Source organism: Vigna unguiculata, chromosome 3 (genome assembly GCF_004118075.2).
Source record: "Vigna unguiculata cultivar IT97K-499-35 chromosome 3, ASM411807v1, whole genome shotgun sequence".
In the NCBI taxonomy this organism is placed as follows: Eukaryota; Viridiplantae; Streptophyta; class Magnoliopsida; order Fabales; family Fabaceae; genus Vigna; species Vigna unguiculata.
The window spans coordinates 13074325-13094035 of NC_040281.1; the positions used below are offsets into that span (position 1 = coordinate 13074325).

General features: G+C 32.8%; 1 protein-coding gene and 1 pseudogene across 2 annotated transcripts; both read right to left on the reverse strand.

Moving 5' to 3' along the window:
* Positions 1–321: 321 nt before the first annotated feature.
* LOC114176320 (BRASSINOSTEROID INSENSITIVE 1-associated receptor kinase 1-like) lies at positions 322–7748 on the reverse strand. Of its 2 annotated transcripts, none has more exons than XM_028061329.1 (11): positions 7268–7748; positions 6953–7085; positions 6764–6835; positions 5832–5975; positions 5483–5554; positions 5328–5399; positions 2916–2992; positions 2235–2369; positions 1798–2139; positions 1285–1679; positions 322–975 (listed from the first exon to the last, which is right to left on the reverse strand). In XM_028061329.1, exons 2-11 carry the CDS (start codon positions 7054–7056, stop codon positions 655–657), a joined length of 1734 nt encoding a protein of 577 aa, XP_027917130.1. In that variant the 5' UTR covers positions 7057–7085; positions 7268–7748; the 3' UTR covers positions 322–654. The 2 variants fall into 2 exon arrangements, with proteins under 2 accessions (XP_027917130.1, XP_027917128.1); XM_028061327.1 differs by having other exon boundaries at positions 7200–7748.
* A 3555-nt stretch (positions 7749–11303) lies between these two features.
* On the reverse strand, positions 11304–18470 carry LOC114175041 (annotated as a pseudogene).
* Positions 18471–19711: the final 1241 nt, after the last annotated feature.

Sequence of the window (19711 nt, forward strand, 5' to 3'; positions counted from 1 at the left end):
TGTTAATGTGATTCATAGTTTCATTTATTGTTATCTATTGGACTTGGTTTTTACTATTCACCTTTTTGAATGAAAACACACATACGTTACCGACCAATTTAATATCTTTGCAAATAAAATTGAAGGGAAAGGCAAGAACGAAAACCAATTCGAAGTTTAACGAAGGAGAAAGAGAAATTTCGCTGGTTAGAAACAACTTTATATCCATTGATTAATGATATAAGATGAGGAGCTTTAGGAAAAAAAGGGAAGAAAATAAATTTGTATTTATAATAAGAAGCATTTGAATTATTATACTAAATGAGTTATTTACTGAAAAATAGTATATTTAGAGAGTTTGTTAAATACTCTATTAGGTTCTCATATTTCTATAAAAAATCAGTAGGGTAATATGAGATACAATGAGAGAGAGAAAATAGTAGAGAAAACAACCTAGACCCTGCTACTAATAGGTATAACTCAACATACAACTTTTTGATAAAGTCTATTCTAAGCTTATTTTGAGTTTATTCTAATATCATCAAAGGGTTTCTTATGCACTCTTCACCACTGCGTGATACACTAATTATTTGGTGCATTAAACCAACATTTACTTTGTCTCTTCCTTTGATATAAGCTTCTTTCACTGTTAACAAGTTTCTCTGTATCCAAAAATCATCTTGGCCCTGACAGTTCATCTGGGGTAATATTTGAAGATGAGTCTAATAATGGCCAATAAGCATGGTGGAGCCTAGAGGGATCAAAATTTTGTTGGATTATATCCTCTTTCTGCCACCATTTTTCCCATTTTTCTGCCAAACCTTCACCCTCTAGCATTCTTACCACCTCAGACATCTTTGGTCTTTCGAAAGGGGAGCTTTGTGTGCATAGCAAGGCCACTTGGATTAACTCTTCCACTTCCTCCTCCTCATAATTTCCATCCAAATCTCCATCCACCAGTGTCTCCAACCTCTTCTCTTTCAAAAGTGCTTTCACCTGGGACAAAATTAATGTCATTTTCCAACAAAAACCATTAACCATTGGTGTTAATTTCAGTGCATAGCTAATGCAACAACAACAAACTAAACAGCTACTAGGAAGATGAGCCTCTAGAATCTGAAACAGAAAAAGGAATACAAAGCAATTCTGTATTTTGTTTCAAAGCAAAGGTAGTTTTACAACAAAACAAAAACCAGAAGAAGCAACAAAGAGAGGTTTCAAAACATCAACCAATATATAGAAAGAATAAACGATAGTGGAACAAGAAGTACAAATACCATAGTTTTTTGCAAACAAAATACCTACCCAATCGAGCAACATGACATCATCATCATTGGCAAGACGTGCTAAATCAAAAGCCCTCTGTCCAGTTATTAGTTCAAGAAGCATCACACCATATCCAAAAACATCAGTCTTCTCTGAAGATTTCCCAGTTGAGAGGTACTCAGGTGCAATGTGGCCTATAGTACCACGTACCGCAGTAGTAACATGAGTATCTTTGTAATCCATAAGCTTTGCTAAACCAAAATCTCCAACAACTGCTTCAAAGTCCTCATCCAACAATATGTTTGCAGCTTTCACATCACGATGAATAATCTTTGGATCACAATGATCATGCAAATATGCAAGTCCCCTTGCAGCTCCTAGAGCAATACCCTTCCGTTTAGACCATTCAAGTGCTGCTTGTGCTTCTGGACGATCTACATAAATACAATATATATATATATATATATATATATATATATATATATATATATATATATATATGCATAAAAACATTCTTAATTTGAAAGCATATTGAAATTGTAGTAAGGGTACCTCGTAAACATGAAGCTACACTTCCATTAACCATGAAAGGATACACAAGCAAACGTTCAGTAGGTGTCATGCAAAAACCATGCAGGCGAAGCAAATTTCGATGCACAGCCATGCTGATCATTTCCACTTCTGTTTGAAATTGCATCTCCCCACCCTGTGTTCGTTCCTCTTTAAGTCTTTTCACTGCTACAAGATCTCCATTTGTTAAGCGTCCTTTATAAACCTTGCCAAATCCACCTCTACCAAGAATGTTTTTGTTGTTAAAGGAATCTGTTGCAACTTGAAGTTCACGCAGTGAAAACCTTCTAAGCTGACCAAGGTGAACTTCAGGATCTTCCTCAGCTGCCAGTGAAGAACACAAGAAAAAATAAATAAAAATCAGTCATTTATGCAGCTTTGATCAGTAAGTAAAACATCTTTTCTTTTAACCAACGAACCTGCAACATCAAAGAAAAAGTCATGTGGTTTCCTTCTTTTACAATAAACAAGTGTAATCACAGGAGCTGCAAACAACAGTGCAGCACCCACAGCAACTCCTCCAGCAATGATTCCAATAACACGATTACTGTTACCTACATTGATTAACAGAATTAAATGGGAAACTACAACTCAGTTCCAAAACTTTGCTTCTTCCCGTAGAATAGTATAGGAAAAAGTTCAATATTATTATTAATCCCGTTTTTTTCTATCTAGAATAAACCCTCTGCTGATTCAGCAGAAGATAAGTTCATCAGCACATACACCTTAAGCATGCAGAGGTTATGCTTAAGGTATTTACACCATCAAAGATCACTGTTTAGTAACACTAGGTTTGTCTTTCCAAAAAAGTTAAAACTTGTCAGAATGAAAAAATTCTGTGGCAAAAATCATTTAAAATTACAGAATAAGCATTTTGAAAATACCATAAACCTATCAATGGTCAAAAGGGTGAAGGAAATATTTGATGTTGGAATGGAATGGAATGGGTGCATCATGTTAAAGAAACGTAAATGAATACTACCAGAATAACTCAGAAGGCATTTTTATGAGTTATATATATTTTCACCTTAAATTTTTATGTCAGGTTATTCTTTAAAAAATTAAATTCATTACTAACCACAAAACATATACCAACAAACCTGAAGGACTTGGTGGTGGTTCGGCAGTTGGTGGAGATTGAATGGTTACATTTTTCAATAGTGGATTACCCCTAAAACTGTAATGACAGATAAATGGGTGAATAAAATTTTGATATCTCATCCCTGATAATATTATAGTAAACTGTTGGGAATTTTAGGGCTTTTGATAATATGAGAGATATAAGAGATATATGTGATATGTTATACGGAGGAACATGTTTTTGTATTTTATTGATATACTCTATATATAGAGCAAAATATAACAAATATCAAGTATAAAATATTTAGAATATCTCACTCGTAATCTAAAATAATAACAAATTTCTAAAACTGACACATATCTCTAAAACTGAAATATTTTTTAAAAACTAATTTAAATAAAAAAGATATTAAGTAATATTCTCAACATTCCTCCTTGCTTAATATCTGTTTATTTTATATCTTCAGATTTGATTCTCCATTTTTTGATGCTTGATTTTCTCCTCTTTTTGTGTTTGCAATATTTGTTTTTCTCTTTCTTCCATGGCATCACATCTTTCTTCAATTTGGCATCATCCTTCATATTTCTTCTTATATCAGCATCATCTTCTTTTTCTTTGTTCGGTGTGGATTTCATTGGAGTGGCATTGGACCTTTTGTGAATATTAAAATGTGAACCTCCATCTACTTTCTTCACTTGGACATCTACTTTCTTCCAAAGATATTTATCTTCTAATTTTGATCCTTCTTTCATGTTCACTTTCTTTGTATCAAATTCCTCCTTCATAAAATCCAGCGCAAATCCTTTGTCTTTCATGTGGACTCTAAATACCTCTATGTTGTTTGCATTTTTGATCACACATACTTTATTTTCAAAGGAGACCTTATAACCTTTCTCTAACAATTGAGCAACACTTAACAAATTCTGGGTAATCTCAGGAACATATAAGACATCAAAAATTAATTTGATACCTGAATGAGTTTTAATTGAAACTGTTCCTGTACCTTTCACAGCAAGTTGTTCTCCATTCCCAATTCTTACCTTGGAAATATTTGATTTATTCAGCTCCTTGAAAATTTCTCTATCATGAGTCATATGGTTTGTGCAACCACTATCTATAATCCAATCTTTTGAAGATTGGTTGGTTGTGACACATGATGTTGTAAAAAGTAGATCTTCCTCTGATTTATCCTCATCTGATTTATTCTCCACAATTTGAACATCTTCTTCAGAATCTTTAGATTTGCATACCTTTTCCACATGTCCCAATTGACCGCATTTGTGACATTTGACATCTGGCCTCCACCAACACCAATTGGGTTGATGACCTTTTCTCTTGCAATGGGGACAAGATGGAAAAACCTGTGTGTTGTTGTATTTGCTCCTTATGTTTTTCTTGACTATGAGAGCATTATCTTCCGTGTAATTTAAATCACCTTCAACCGCCTCATGATCTTCTCTCATCAATCTTCGTTGTTCTTGTGCTTGCAAGGCATGTATCACCTCTGTAAAGGTGATTGTAGACAAATCTTTTGTGTTTTCTAAGGAAGCAATAGATGCCTCATATCTTTCCGGCACCGTCACCAGAATTTTCTCAACGAGTCTGGAATCTGAAAACTCCTTTCCCAACAATTTTATCTTGTTGGCAATACCCAACAATTTGTTTGAGTATTCTTTAATCGTCTCTGACTCTTTCATTCTTTGCATCTCAAACTCCCTTATCAAGTTCAAAACTTTCATGCCTCGAATCTTCTCGTTCCCTTCATATTCTGCTTTCAAGTATTCCCATATTTCTTTGGGAGACTTTAAAGTCATGATCCTGGTCATAATCATTTGTGAAACACCTGCGAACAAGCATGATTTTGCCTTTGCCTTTCTCGTTTTCTTTTCTTTATGCGCTTTCATTTGAGCCATGGTGGGATTTTCAGACAAGGGAACATCATCTTCCTCCACAACTTCCCATAGATCTAGCCCCTCTAGATATGTTTGCATCCTTACCGCCCATAGATCATAGCTTTCACCATCAAAGAGTGGAATAGCGACGTGTGACATATTTCCTTCCATTCTATCGGCAGTAAGAACAATGGCTCTGATACCAGTTGTTGGGAATTTTAGGGCTTTTGATAATATGAGAGATATAAGAGATATATGTGATATGTTATACGGAGGAACATGTTTTTGTATTTTATTGATATACTCTATATATAGAGCAAAATATAACAAATATCAAGTATAAAATATTTAGAATATCTCACTCGTAATCTAAAATAATAACAAATTTCTAAAACTGACACATATCTCTAAAACTGAAATATTTTTTAAAAACTAATTTAAATAAAAAAGATATTAAGTAATATTCTCAACATAAACTAATAGTAATAGTGTGGTTCTTTCAGTGTGCTTATGGAAACAGAAATTTAAATTGTACCAACCTGATGGGAGTGAAATATGAAAAAGAACCATTGGTTGGGACATCTCCTGTTAAGTTGTTGATCGATAAATCACTAGATTCAATAACCATGTGTCAGGTAACACACAAAATAACACAGTGCTAGGATAGCAATATAGACATAGGAGTAAAACTCACAGCACTTGCAATTTATCGACATTGGTCAGACTCACAGGAATTTTTCCTGACAAGCTATTATTGTTGAGACGCCTGATTCAGGGAGCAGATCCATTTAGATTTCCAGATAATAAACTAACAACATAAGAGTAACGAATGACTTGATTTTATCTTGTATAAGAATCTATGTCATGTGATTATGCAGAGTCATTTTTCTCTGTAGCAAGAGGATGTGTTGGAACTCAAATGTGATTGAGGAATATGTAGGAATATAAAACTTATGAATGCGAAAAAGGAAGAAACAGAATTGAAACTGATTTACATAAGCTTTGCAGATTAAAGATATGAGATCAAGGAAAGCATTTCATACAGGAAACGTAATTTTTTAAGGTTGGCTAATTCGTCTGGAATGAGACCAGTAATTTTGTTCGAGTAAAGATCCAAGCTCACCAAGTTTGTCAAACTCCCAAGCTCAATTGGAATTTTCCCAGTTATATTATTACTATAAAGTTCCCTGTCAAAAGAAAGATATTCAGATTTGGGCAGAGAAAAATCTAGTGAATAACTAAAAGTTGCATAAATAATCTGAATCAATGCTATGCCAGGTTAGAATATATAATAAAATTTAATATGATAAAAATATGTGTGCTATGCAAACACATAAATCATCTTGAAGTCAAATAGTATCCTTTCACATCATCTATAGATGAAAGATGTTCTACTTTAACTGTAGATAATATAGCATTTGATTGATGTATAGCTTTCTAACTGATAGCACAACTACAAAGAATAAAGATATCCAAGAAAGAGATCTTTAATCAAGATGAACACCAACCTTCTATTATTAGCTCTATCTTTAGTCTTATATATCTTTACTCCATGCAACAGAAGCTAAATTAGGTTTAGTACATTCCATAACATACTTAAGATTGTCGACTACTCTAGTATAAGGAATATGATTCACACTTCATCACTCCCATCATTTGTAGGAAAGGTCTGAAGCTAAAAATGTGCAGAAAAAAGTGTAGAAACATTTCAACTTTCAAGAAAATTTTCAGCATATTACTTTTTTGATAAGAAGACTCTTCATGCTTGACTGCCTCTGTGAGTCTTCAAACCAAGAATTTTCATAGTTGAATCCGGTTCTTTCATTTCAAAACATATAATTAACATAAAGTAACAAGCATATAAAGAACTGTCAGGAATTTTCTGAATGATAGTTATCACATTGACTTTTAGAATAATCTTGCTTAAAATCACATCTGATTCAGCCATCAATATCATATCCATTTCTTAACTTACAAGTATTGCAAATTTGATAGTTGACCAAGCTGTGCAGCGAGCTCACCCGAAAGGTTTGCATTTCCAAGATCACTACCCAACAAAAGAAAAGTGGTTTTTCACTGTATGAACACTCTGTTACAAGCCAAATAATTTGAGGACCTATGATAAATTTCACAAAACTACAAGTAAAAATAACAGATATCTTACACACGGATCACGCTATTGTCATTATTGCAAGTAACATGAAACCATGTGCAAGGATTGACAAGGGTAGAATCCCAACTTTGAAGAACATTGTTAGGATCAATCATATTGCCTTTCAATGCAGACAGGGCATCACCTGTCATAGAAGTAATTTTCAAGTTCAATTAAACACACTTCATATATTGAATAGACAGGAGTAGAAAAATAAAAATGGTGTGGAAAGAGTAAAAGAAAAAAAGTAAAAATTCACCTTCTTGGTTTCCAGAAACCTTGACCATGAAGTCAAGAACCAAAAATGCAGAAAGAAGAAAGAAACACCTGAAAGATGAAATCACTTGCTTCTTCATGTTGCCCCTTCTCTTCACTCATGCACATGCACTTGAATATCCCTCATAAAGAGCCCCTCTTAAGGGCTAATTGATCTCCGTTATACCCTTCTAGCCCATAAGCGAATTGACCAAAAGAAATCTGAGTCAACTCAGAGTTACACCACCACTAAATTTTCCAACTTCTCCTTTTCTTCTGTCACTTCTCACAATGGAGCTTGCTAGAATAGAATCTCATGTGAAGGTCATCAATTTGAAATAAAAAAGCTAAAGGTAGCAACAACTTCAAATAAGAAAGAGTGAGTGATTATGGAGCTAGAATAAGTTGGGATATGGAGGCAAGTCAATGAATGTTGCATTTTCTGGCCGAGAAAGTTCTTCTTTTTGTTATTCTTTTCTTAATTTCATGAAAATTGTGATGAGAAAATGAGTTCCAGATGAAAATGACATTGATGGAGAGAAAATATTGCAGGTGTTAGAAGTTTGAATAGAGAAGTATGAAGAAAGGGTCAAAGACGCGCCCTTGGAGACTTAGGATGGTCCCCACGACACTGCCCTGAGCATACGAAGATGTTTGTGCATAATTAATTGCCACATTTTGTTTTCCTCTGTTTATTTATTTGTGGTCATAAACGGAGTCAATGTAAGCTGTTGCTTAATACACTTATCAGCTAATTCAGACTTCTTTTACTTTGACTTTGACTCTCTTTACTGTATTTTTTTATCATTATTATTTTGACTTAGGCTTTGTAGGTTGATGAGGTTAAATTATCCTTTCAATGCAACCTATATGCCTCGAGTAAAAATATAATTTTTAATGAATTTTACTTTTAAATTAGAAGACACTCTCCCTAATTCAATAATTTTAGAAAATTGAAGCAGATTATATTTGAATTATTTATAATTAATTTTTCTTTATTTTATTAAATAATTTATTTAAATAAAATAATTTAAATATCTTATATTTTAATTTCTTATTTAGATAATGTAGTTGAACTTTTCTTATAAGATAAAATTTTATTTTAAAATTATTTATTTTAATATATATAATTTAAAAAAAATATTAGTCAACTTTAAATATTTTAGTAATATTCGGTAATTCAATTTTAAATATTGAATAATTAAATTTTTAAAATTAAATAATTTAAAAAAACAAATAAGAGATAATATTTTAAGAACCTAGAAAATAATTTAAGAGTAGTAGTAATTTTAAAGAAGACAATCAATTATTTTATTAATAAAAAGTCAAATTATAAATAGAAATTTTATTAATTGATTTTTCATTTTATAAACATTACGATCTTTGTAAAATTCTTTTCCAAAACTTTCCTTTACCTTCTTTCTAAACTTCTGAATCCACGTTCTCTTTAAACTTTTGACTCCACTTCTTATCTCTCTGATGAAACTAAGAGGGAAGTAACAATAGAGAACTTTACACATTTGACTAATCATAATTAAATATAGGACAAGTTCACTAGTTTTCTATTCTAGAGTCGTTTTAGAGTTTGAGGTACATGTGGCTATATAATCTATGATGTGTCTCAAAATAGTTCAAAGTAAATCTATGTGTAGTTGTGATCATGTTGATGTGCTCAATTATGTGATTTGATGTCTATGTAAGTAGTTAGAACATTTTGTGAGGAGTTACAAATAGGAATAGTGCAAGTTTCGGGGAGTTTAGTGGGGCTTTTATTCTGGGTAAGGGAAGCTTTTTATTTCTATAATTGTTTTAGTTTTGATGAATTTGAATTGGTCTAATTGATTATCATTTAGTTGGTTTTATGAATTATTGATGCAAATGACTTGTTAGGACTGATAAAATGTTTGTGGAATCTTTATGATAATTGTCAAATTATTTGTTAGCGTTTGATTTGGTTTTGTGATGCAAATTGGTCTAGTAAAACCCTAAATTTGAGTATAATGCATCAAATTGATAATTTGGTACTATCTGAGGAAAGTTTTAACTAAATTAGATTCATTTTTATGCTAGAAAAATGGTAAAATATCTCAGATAGACTCAAGTGATCAATCTGATACACATGTTAAATTATGAGCTTTTGCTTTAGCGTTGGGCGGAAACTCAATACCATTAGACGTTATAGGAGAAAAATGATTAAAGTGAGCTCCAAATAAAGTTTTAGGCATTATATAGGTATTGTTGGTCGCTACTTGAAATTTTAATTATAGAGAGCTTTAGGGGCCTGAGCATTAGGTGTTAGGCAGACGAGAATATTGGTATGATGGGCATGATTTGAAATTTCGATTCTAGGGAGCCCTCAAACTTGTTTGTGTTAGGTGCACCTTTATTCTGTTGGGTGGACTATCGCTTGTGGAATGACTCACTAGGCGAGAAAAAGGTGGCTCTGAGTAAAAACTGGTTTTGGGTCTTCAAAAAAGTTTCTTAACTGATGAAAATGGAGATGTGAGAAATTTGTGGTGATGGTGTTTGTTAGGTTGAATAGAGTCTGGGTTTGAATGCCAAAAATCTTATGGGAAATGAGATATAAAGATTTTATGATTGTGTGAATTATATGAATATGGTGATTTCTAAGGAGAAGTGTCATAATGTATAGTGTAGTGTATACATTGGTGTAAGGATTCTAGCATGAAGTCATCTTAACTTTACTAAACTCAGACTCTTATAGAGAATGAGGTTTAGGTGGTGAGAGTTGAAGGATGTTCATTGCCTGTGAAATCAATATGAAATAGTGTCGTGACCTAAAGGATTTATAAGAATTAACCTTGTCATGGTAGATTTGGGCCAAGTGAGTCACAACGATTATTTTGCTTGAATCCACTATAGATAAAGATCATGACAGGTTCAAGACTTTACATGCGCACCAACACTCTATGTATACGTCTTTAGAACTAAAGTCTTATAGGTTGATTTATGTGTGATGTTGAATGATGAGTTGAATGAAATGTCTATTTGAAACATGAATTATATGATATGAAATCTATACTAGAACTTTATAAAAATAAATAAGCTTACCCTTGTGTTTTGTATGTGGGTTATTATCCACCTTCTATGATCATGTGATTCATGTGAGCAGAGGCTAGTACATGAGACAATGAAGCTTAGTAGTAAAGTTTATGAGAAGATATGAAAGTGGTGTTATGATTTGGATGTTACACACACAAACACACACATACATACACACGTGTGCGCACGCGCGCACACACACACATAAAATAATCCAATAATAATATTTTGAACTTCCTTTCTTTTGAAGACCTATTACAATTTAGGGGACTCTAAATGTACTCTTTATGTATAGTTTTGGGATGTTCTAAATTGCCTTATATTATCTATGTAATAGTTTGATTAATATCTTTTATGGATTAATCTAGTCATTACAAATACCCTTATATATTAATATTGATTGATTTCATAAAAGAAATATAATATTATTTACTACTTACTTTATTTAAGAACAATAAAATCATTTAATTATAAAAATGACAATTTTAAAATATTACAAGTAACCAAATACCATGAAATTATTGTTTCAACATGTGGGACTACATCTCTTTTACACATCTTAACATCTTCGTACACTAATCTACTTTTATCCACAATCCATTAGAAATTCTACGATATTCCAATACAGAAAGAAACATTATTTCGTATTAAACACTTTACTCTCAATGTCACAGTTGACAATAAAATCCTTCTTTAATGAAAACATGTAATTTAAATTAGCTCATATATGCTTGAATCACGAGAGAGATCAAATATATCACTAAAATTATATATTCTCCCTCTGCAGTACTTACAAACAAAGTATTTGCACTACATTGTTCGTATTAGCAACAACCATGATTGTGACACTACTTTAACTTTGTATCCACACTTCATGAAGAACCGATTCAAAATGTAGGAGAAACATTAGGTGAACATGCAGTGAAGGAACAACGATCAAAGACTAAGGAATATTTAGACATGAACTTCAATTTACCACTGCAAGGCACAATAATTATACGGTGCACTAAACCAACATTTTTTAGCTTTGAGTAACTATTTGTTTCTACAAAGACCATCTAGGACCAGACAGTTCATTTGGTGGACTATTTGAAGTTGATTCGTAAAGCAATGTAGAGATTGAAGGGGTTGTAATTTGTTTGGATCATATCGTCTTTCTTCCCCATTGATCCCACTTTTCTTCCAAACCTTGGCCCTTTAGCATTCTCGCCACTTTAAACATCTTTGGTCTATCCTAAGGGGAACTTTGTATGCATAGCAAGGCCATTTGAATTAAATTCTCTAGTTCCCCTCATCATAATTTCTCCGTAAATTTGCATGCACAAGTGTCTTCAACTTTTGCTCCTTCAGAAGTGCTTTCTCCTGGGACTAAAATAATTTCTTGTATTTGGCAATAAAATCCATTGGTCATTGGTGTTAACATCATAACATACTTGATGCAATAACAATAAATTAAACATCAACCAGAATGATTAGACTCAATAATTTAGGATAAAAACAATAACCAACTCAATTTTGTGTGGTATTTCATAGGCAAGTTATATGAAAACACAAAAATAGAATAGGGAACAAAAAGGTTTTTAAATTTCAAGTGGGAATGTAGAACAATAACAAATAAACAACTAGGAATTAATTATTTTTAGTGCCAAAATATTTCCTTCAACAATTGGATTTCCTTCTATATTGTACATTTTTCCCATAATACTTTTTCTTTTTATACAAGCAGACTTTAAGTCTAAATGAATCTTGCAAAATCTCTTTTTAAGATGACGTTTCCACTCACTTATATACTATAAATTTGCTTTATCTTTACTCGATGTGTGATTTTTAACACTTGGTAAAGTACACATCGCTACTAATTGATCTAGTGATAATAGCATGTCTTAAGTAAACATAATAGTACCTACCCATTCAAGCAACATAACCTCGTCATTAATGGCAAGTCGTGCTAAATTAAAAGCCCTATATCCAATTATTATCTCAAGAAGCATCACATTATATCCAAAAACATCAGTCTTCTCTAAAGACTTTCCAGTTGGGAGATATTCATGAGGTGCTATGTGGCTAATTGTACCTCGTACTGTAGTAATAACATGAGTATCTTTGTAACCCATTTGCTTTGCTAAACAAAAATCTCTAACAACAACTTCAAAGTCCCCATCCAACAAAATATTTGCAGCTTTGACATTTGGACGAATAATATTTGGATCACAATGATCATGCAAATAAGCAAGCTCCCTTGCATATCCTAGAGCAATATGCTTATGTTTTGATCATTCAAGTGGTGTTGTACTTCTGGACTATGTACATCAATACAATATATATGCATAAAGAATTTTTAATTTGAAAGCATATTGACATTTAACAGAAGAAATTCTAGCATATTTTTTGCTATTTAGCAATAAAGTTGATTTGGATTCTCTATTTTGACTAGATTAAACGATAAGGTCAAGCAAAATAGGATAAATGTGTAAACAAAATTCAATTATACAGGATCAAACTTAAGCTTCTGATATAACATATCAAACATGTATAATTTTTATTTACAAAGAATAAGTAAGAAATCTTGCAAGAAATTTGAAGGGGAAAAATTTGCATAGCAACCGTAAAAGGATATATACTAGGTTTTTTTTAACTTGAGAAAAACATATAGGTAAATAAAAAAAGGTTCTTTTCAAATCACATTAATTATCTCTTTGGTAAAGTATACTAGTAAGGGTACCTCGTAAACATGAAGCTACACTTCCACTAACCATGAATGGATACACAAGAAAACATTCAGTAGGTGTCATGCAAAAACCATGTAGGCGAAGCAGATTTCAATGCACAACCATGTTGATCAGTTCCACTTCTATTCGAAATTGCATCTCCCCACCCTGTGTTCGTTCCTCTTTAAGTTGTTTTTGTATAAACTTGAATTTATTAGTCGATAATTAGTCGTTGTAGGTAGTTAATGTACTAGCCGTTAGAGTCTAGGTGCTTAATGGGTTAGTCGTTTATAGTTTTTTTTTTGTCTATTTTGAGTACAATGGTCAAAAAATTGTAGGTCTATAAATTGCATTGTAGGTTGCATAAATAAAACAGCAACATGAGGTGAATCATTTTTTTTTTCATAATAAAGAGTTTGTTGTCTATAAAGTGGTATTAGAGCCAGTTAGCTTGAGTGTCTGAGTGAGAAAAAAAAAGAGCTAGAGAAAGCTTGTGTTTGAAAAAGAGAGTGATAATGGTCAGTCTTACAAACAATGTGTCCCTGCCCAAGTTGACAAAAATGATTAACTATGACAATTGGAGTCTCCAAATGAAGGCCCTCCTTAGTTCCCAAGATAATTGGGAGGTGGTGGAAAATGGTCATGAAGAGTCGGCAAACACCAATAATTGGTTGAATACTTAGTTGAATGCGTTGAAAGAAACACGTGTGAAGGACAAGACAACTCTACACATATTGTATCGAGTTGTTGATGAGTCTGGCTTTGAGAAGATTGCAAGTGTCAAATCTTCAAAAGAAGCATGAGATATATTGGAGAAAGCATATAAAAGGGATGACCGAGTAAAACCGTTCTGACTTCAAACACTCAAGGGAGAGTTGGAAAGCATGAAGAAGGAAATTGAAGGAGTACTCGGGTACTTAACTCAGGTTGAAATCGTGATGAATTAAATTAGTAGAAATATAGAGACGTTGCCTGCTAACCGAGTTGTGGAGAAGATTTTGATGTCTTTGACTAATGACTTTGAGAACGTGGTGTGCGTGATTGAAGAATCCAAGAACTTGTCAATGCTTATGGTTTAAGAGCTTGTCAGGTCCACTTAATCATCTACTCCAAATGAAGGGAGAGGCTCACAAAACTCAAAGTAGAGGATGATACCAAAGAGGTAGAGAAAGTGATCCTAATGATAGAAGCGAAGGACAGGAAGAAAGAACAATCTGGTCAATAAAATTGGCACAGAAGAGAAGAAGGTCCATGGAAAAGAGGTTGGACGAACAACTCAAATATTGAGTGCTTCAAATGTGGCAAGTATGACCATTATGCAAAGGACTGTTACTTAGACAAGTGTTTCCGGTGTGGTATGGTCAGACATTTTACAAAAGATTGTTAATTTGAGAGTAGCAAGGAAGAGATGATCAACCTCATAGATGATATTGAAGAAGAAACGACATTGTTGATGATGTCACATAGCTCGAAGGCCGAGCACATGAAACTAAAGAACTCAACAAGACAACCAAGTAGGTTGGAGAGGTTGCCAAGACATGTAAATAGCCCGGACAAATCGGTGGAGCATGAGGCCAGCTTGGGTAGTTGGTTAAGCGTTTACATAGCTCAGTTAAGTCAGTGGAACAAATTGAGTGCTTGGATAGCTCGGTGGAGTAGGTGAACAACTTGGAAAGTTCAGTGGGGAGCCTAGGTAGCTCGGTGGACCATGCAGATATGTCAGATAAGTAGCAGGACCAAGTGCAGGAAAGCTCAATGGTGCATTTGTACAATTCAGATAGCTTAGACATGTGGCAAGATGAGCTTGTTATCCAAAGGTTAGAGATTGCAAAAGGTGGTTTGCAATAGATAATTGAAAAGGAGATTATAGGCAATGAATCTTAGAACAGACTTAGAGAAAAGAAAGCAAGCTTTGCATAAGTAACGCTTGGAACTTGAACAAGATATTTCATGATTACAAGAACAGTTGCATGCTGAGAAGGATTTGAGAGCTGTAATGGAGGTGTAAGATGAGAAGTGGCAACTTGCAATAGATGAGGAGATCTATGTGATTGAGTGCAACAATACATGGGAGTGGTCCAATCTCTCTAAAGATCTTGGTCTGTTAACAAGAACCCGATAAGTAACAAGTGGGTCAAAGAGAAGAACAAGTCTACTACCAAGAGTGCAAAGAACAAGTCGACTACTGAGAGAGTAGAGAACAAGTTGACCACAGTGAAAATGAAGTACAAGTCGGCCATAGGAAAAGTGAAAACGAAGTCAACCATGAAGAAAGCAAAGAACCTAGCTAATTATGAAAGGAGCAAACATGGTGTGAGAGGAGTTATTGCACGTGGGAAGTCAAGATGAAGAACAAAAGAACTGAGATGAAGAACAAAAGAAGCATTTAAGTTTAGAGGAAAGTTTTGTTGAGTTTACTACAAACTTAAATGTATTAGTCATTGTAGGTAGTTAATGTACTAGCTGTTGGAGTTTAGGTACTTAATGAATTAGTTGTTTATAGTCGTTTTTGTCTATTTTGAATACAAGGGTCAGAAAATTGTAGGTCTATAAATCGCATTGTAGATTGCGTGAATAAAATAACAACAACAAGAGATGAATCAAGTTTTTTCACAATAGAAAGTTAGAAAGTTTGTTGTCTACATTTTCACTGCTACAAGATCTCCATTTGTTAAGCGTCCTTTATAAACCTTGCCAAATCCACCTCTACCAAGAATGTTTTTGTTGTTGAAGGAATATGTTGCCACTTGAAGTTCACGCAGTGAAAACCTTCTAAGCTAACCAAGGTGAACTTCAGGATCCTCCTCAGCTGCTGGTGAAGGAAAAAAAAATATCAGTCATTTATGGCTATCGAATGCAACTTTGATCAGTATAAGTAAAACATATTTTCTTTTAACCAACGAACCTGCAACATCAAAGAAAAAGTCCTGTAGTTTCCTCCTTTTACAATAAACAAGTGCAATCACAGAAGAAGCTGCAAAAAACAGTGCAGCACCACAGCAACTCCTCCAGCAAAGATTCCAATAACACGGTTATCATTACCTAAATGGATTAACAGAATTAAATGGGAAACTACAACTCAGTTCCAAAACTTTGCTTCTTCCCGTTTAATAGCATTGGAAAAAGTTCAACGTTATTATTAATCCATTTTTCTTATTTCTAGAGTACACCCTCCTCACACCAGGCTTCTCCCTCTGATCATTCAGCAGCAGATAAGATCATATGCACATGCACTTTAAGAAACTATACACTTAAACATGCAGAGGTTATGCTTAAGGTATCTACACCATCAAAGGTCACTGTTTAGTAACACTAGGTCTGTCTTTTCCAAAAAGTTCAAACTCGTCAGAATGAAAAGATTCGGTGCCAAAAATCTTTTAAAATTACAGAATAAGCATTTGGACCATGAACGTATCAATGGTTAAAAAGGTGAAAGAAATATTTGAACTTGGAATGGAATGTGTGCATCATGTTAAAGAAACGTAACTGAATACCACCAAAATAATTCAGAGGGCATTTTTAAGTTATATTTTTTCATCTTATATTTTTATGTTAGATTATTGTATAAAAAATTAAATTCATTACCAACCAGAAAACAACAAACCTGAAGGAGTTGGTAGTTGTGCTGCAGCCGGTGGAGATTGAATGCTTGTAAATTTCAATAGGGGGTTATTAATAAAACTGTAATGACAAATAAAAGGGTGAATGAAATTTTGATATCTCATCCCTGATAATATTATTAGTATATATAAATATAGTAAACTAATACTAATAGTAATGTGTTCACATAAATATGATGGGATTCTACTGAACCAAAATGGTTGTTGGTGAACAAAAGTAGTGTGGTTCATCAAGTATGCTTATGGAAACTAACAAGTTTAAATTGTACAAACCTGATAGCAGTAAAAAGTGAAAAAGAACCATTGATTGGGACATCTCCTGTTAAGTTGTTGTTTGATAAATCACTAGATTCAATGACATGTGTCAGGTTACACATAAAATAACACAATGCTGATAGCAATGTAGACAGAGGAGTAAAACTCACAGCACTTGCAATTTATAGAGATTGGTCAGAGACATAGGAATTTTTCCTGACAAGTTGTTATTGTGGAGACGCCTGGTTCAGGGAGCAGAGCCATTTAGTTTTCCAGATAATAAACTAATAACAGAAGAGTGACGAAACAAGATAACAAAAGCAATCATTAAGTAGCAAGTGTAGTGAGTGTGTGCTAGTGCTACAATAACTTGATTGTAAGTTGTATAAGCATCTATGTCATGTAATTATGCAGAGTTATTCTTCTCTGTAGCAAGAAGATGTGTTGGAACTCAAATGAAGATCGAGGAATATGTAGGAAAGCAAAACTTATGAATGCTAAAAAAGAAGAAACAGAATTGAAACTGATTTACATAAGCTTTGCAGATTAAAGATATGAGATCAAGGAAAGCTCCAGGCTCACCAAGTTTGTCAAACTCCCAAGCTCAGTTGGTATTTTTCCTGTTATATTATTACTAAAAAGTTCCCTGTCAAAAGAAAGATATTCAGATTTGGGCAAAGAAAGATCAAGTGAATAACAAAAAATTGCATAACTCATGTGAATCAATGCTATGACGGGTTAAAAATTATAATGAAAGTTAATATGGTAAAAATTTGTGTGCTATGCATATAAAGAACTGTCAGGAATTTTCTGAATGATAGTTCTCGTATTGACTTTTAGAATAATCTTGCTTAAAATCACATCTAATTCAGTCATCAATATCATATTCATTTCTTAACTTACAAATACTGCAAATTTGATAGTTGACCAAGCTGTGCAGCGAGCTCACCCGAAAGGTTTGCATTTCCAAGATCACTACCCAACAAAAGAAAAGTGGTTTTTCACTGTATGAACACTCTGTTACGGATCAAATAATTTGAGGACCTATGATAAATTTCACAAAACTACAAGTAAAAAAAATAACAGATATCTTACACACGGGTCACGCTACTGTCATTATTGCAAGTAACATGATCCCATTTGCAAGGATTGACATGGGTAGAATTCCAAGTTTGAAGAACATTGTTAGGATCAATCATATTGCCTTTCCATGCAGACAGGGCATCACCTGTCATAGAAGTAATATTAAAGTTCAATTAAACACAGTTCATGTATTAAATAGACAGGAGTAGAAAAATCAAACAGGTGTCGAAACAGTAAAAAGAAAAGTTAAAACCCACCTTCTTGGTTGCCAGAAACCTTGACCATGAAATGAAGCACCAAAAATGCAGAAAGAAGAAAGAAACAGCTGAAAGATGAAATGACTTGCTTCATGTTGCACCTCCTCTTCACTAAATTTTCCAACTTCTCCTTTTCTTCTGTCACTTCTTACAATGGAGGTAGATAGAATAGAATGTCATGTGTAGAAGAATTTGCAGGAGTTAGAAGTTTGAATAGAGAAGTATGAAGAAAGGGTCAAAGATGCGCCCTTGGAGAGGTCCCCATGACATTGCCCGGTGCATACGAAGATGTTTCTGCATAATTAATTGCCACATTTTGTTTTTCTGGGTTTACTTATTTGTGGTCATACACGGAGTCAATGTAAGCTATTTTATTTTGCTTCTACACTTATCACCTAATTCTTTAGACTTCTTTTACTTTGACTTTCCGTCTCTTTACTGTATTTTTTTTATCATTATTATTTTTACTTCTGCTTTGTATGTAGTTGATGAGGTGAAATTATCCTTTCAATGCAATCTATATGGCTCAATATTGGAGAGAGTAAGTGCATAATTTTTTTTTTGGATGAATTTTACTTTTAAATTGGAAAACACTCTCCTTAAATCAATAATTCTAGAAAATTGAAATAGGTTATATTTGAATGACCTGCGACTAAATTGTCTTTACTTGAAATATCTAATATTTGAATTTCTTATGTAGAAAATGTATTTGAACTTTTTTTATAAGATAATTTTTATTTTAAAATTAATTATTTTAATATATAGAATTTTAAAATTAAATTATAAAAAATATTAGTAAACTATATTTAAGTAATATTTGGTAATTCAATTTTAAATATTGAATAATTAAATTTTTAATATTAAATAATTTCGTATAATTTTTAAAACAATAAAAGAGGTAATATTTTAAGGACTTGAAAAATAGTTTAAGAATAGAAATGATTTTAAAGGAGTTGAAAAATAGTTTAAGAATAGAAATGATTTTAAAGGAGATACTCAATTATTTATTAATAAAAAGTTAAATTATAAACAAAAATTCTATTAATTGATTTTTATTTTATAAAAATCACTATTTCTTTAGAGTCTTTTTCAAAAACTTTTCTCTATTTTCTCTCCAAACTTCTAAATTTACTTCTGATTTATTTGATGATCAAGAACAACTCATGGAGTCACAAAAGAAAACTTTACACATTTGACTTACAAAAATTAAAAATAGGATAAGTTCATTTAATTTGTATCGTAGAATCATTTTAGTGTTTTAAGGTACATTTGACTCTAGAATCCATGCATGTCAACTAATCATTTAACAACTTTAGTTTATTGTTGCTTACTAAGGTTTGTCATTAAACACATCTCTTCTAACACTTCTTTGATTTCATTTTCATCAACATTTTCACCAAATTAATACATGTGTCAATTACTTAAAAGAGTCAACTAAATCTTTTTTTTTTTTCGAGTTTTCTCTTCTAGAATTGTGTACTAGTATAACTTGAAGATTGTCCTTTTCTTTTTGAGTTAGAGTTTGGTTTC

Bases quoted from the DNA above. Each gene is read 5' to 3' on its own strand.
- LOC114176320 (XM_028061327.1), bottom strand. From the start codon at position 7,296: ATGAAGAAGCAAGTGATTTCATCTTTCAGGTGTTTCTTTCTTCTTTCT. The intron at 2,993-5,327 runs GTTGGTACAATT...CTGTCATTACAG, and splicing joins TCATATTTCACTCCCATCAG to TTTTAGGGGTAATCCACTAT. The intron at 1,680-1,797 runs GTACCCTTACTA...GTATTTATGTAG, and splicing joins TGTAGCTTCATGTTTACGAG to ATCGTCCAGAAGCACAAGCA.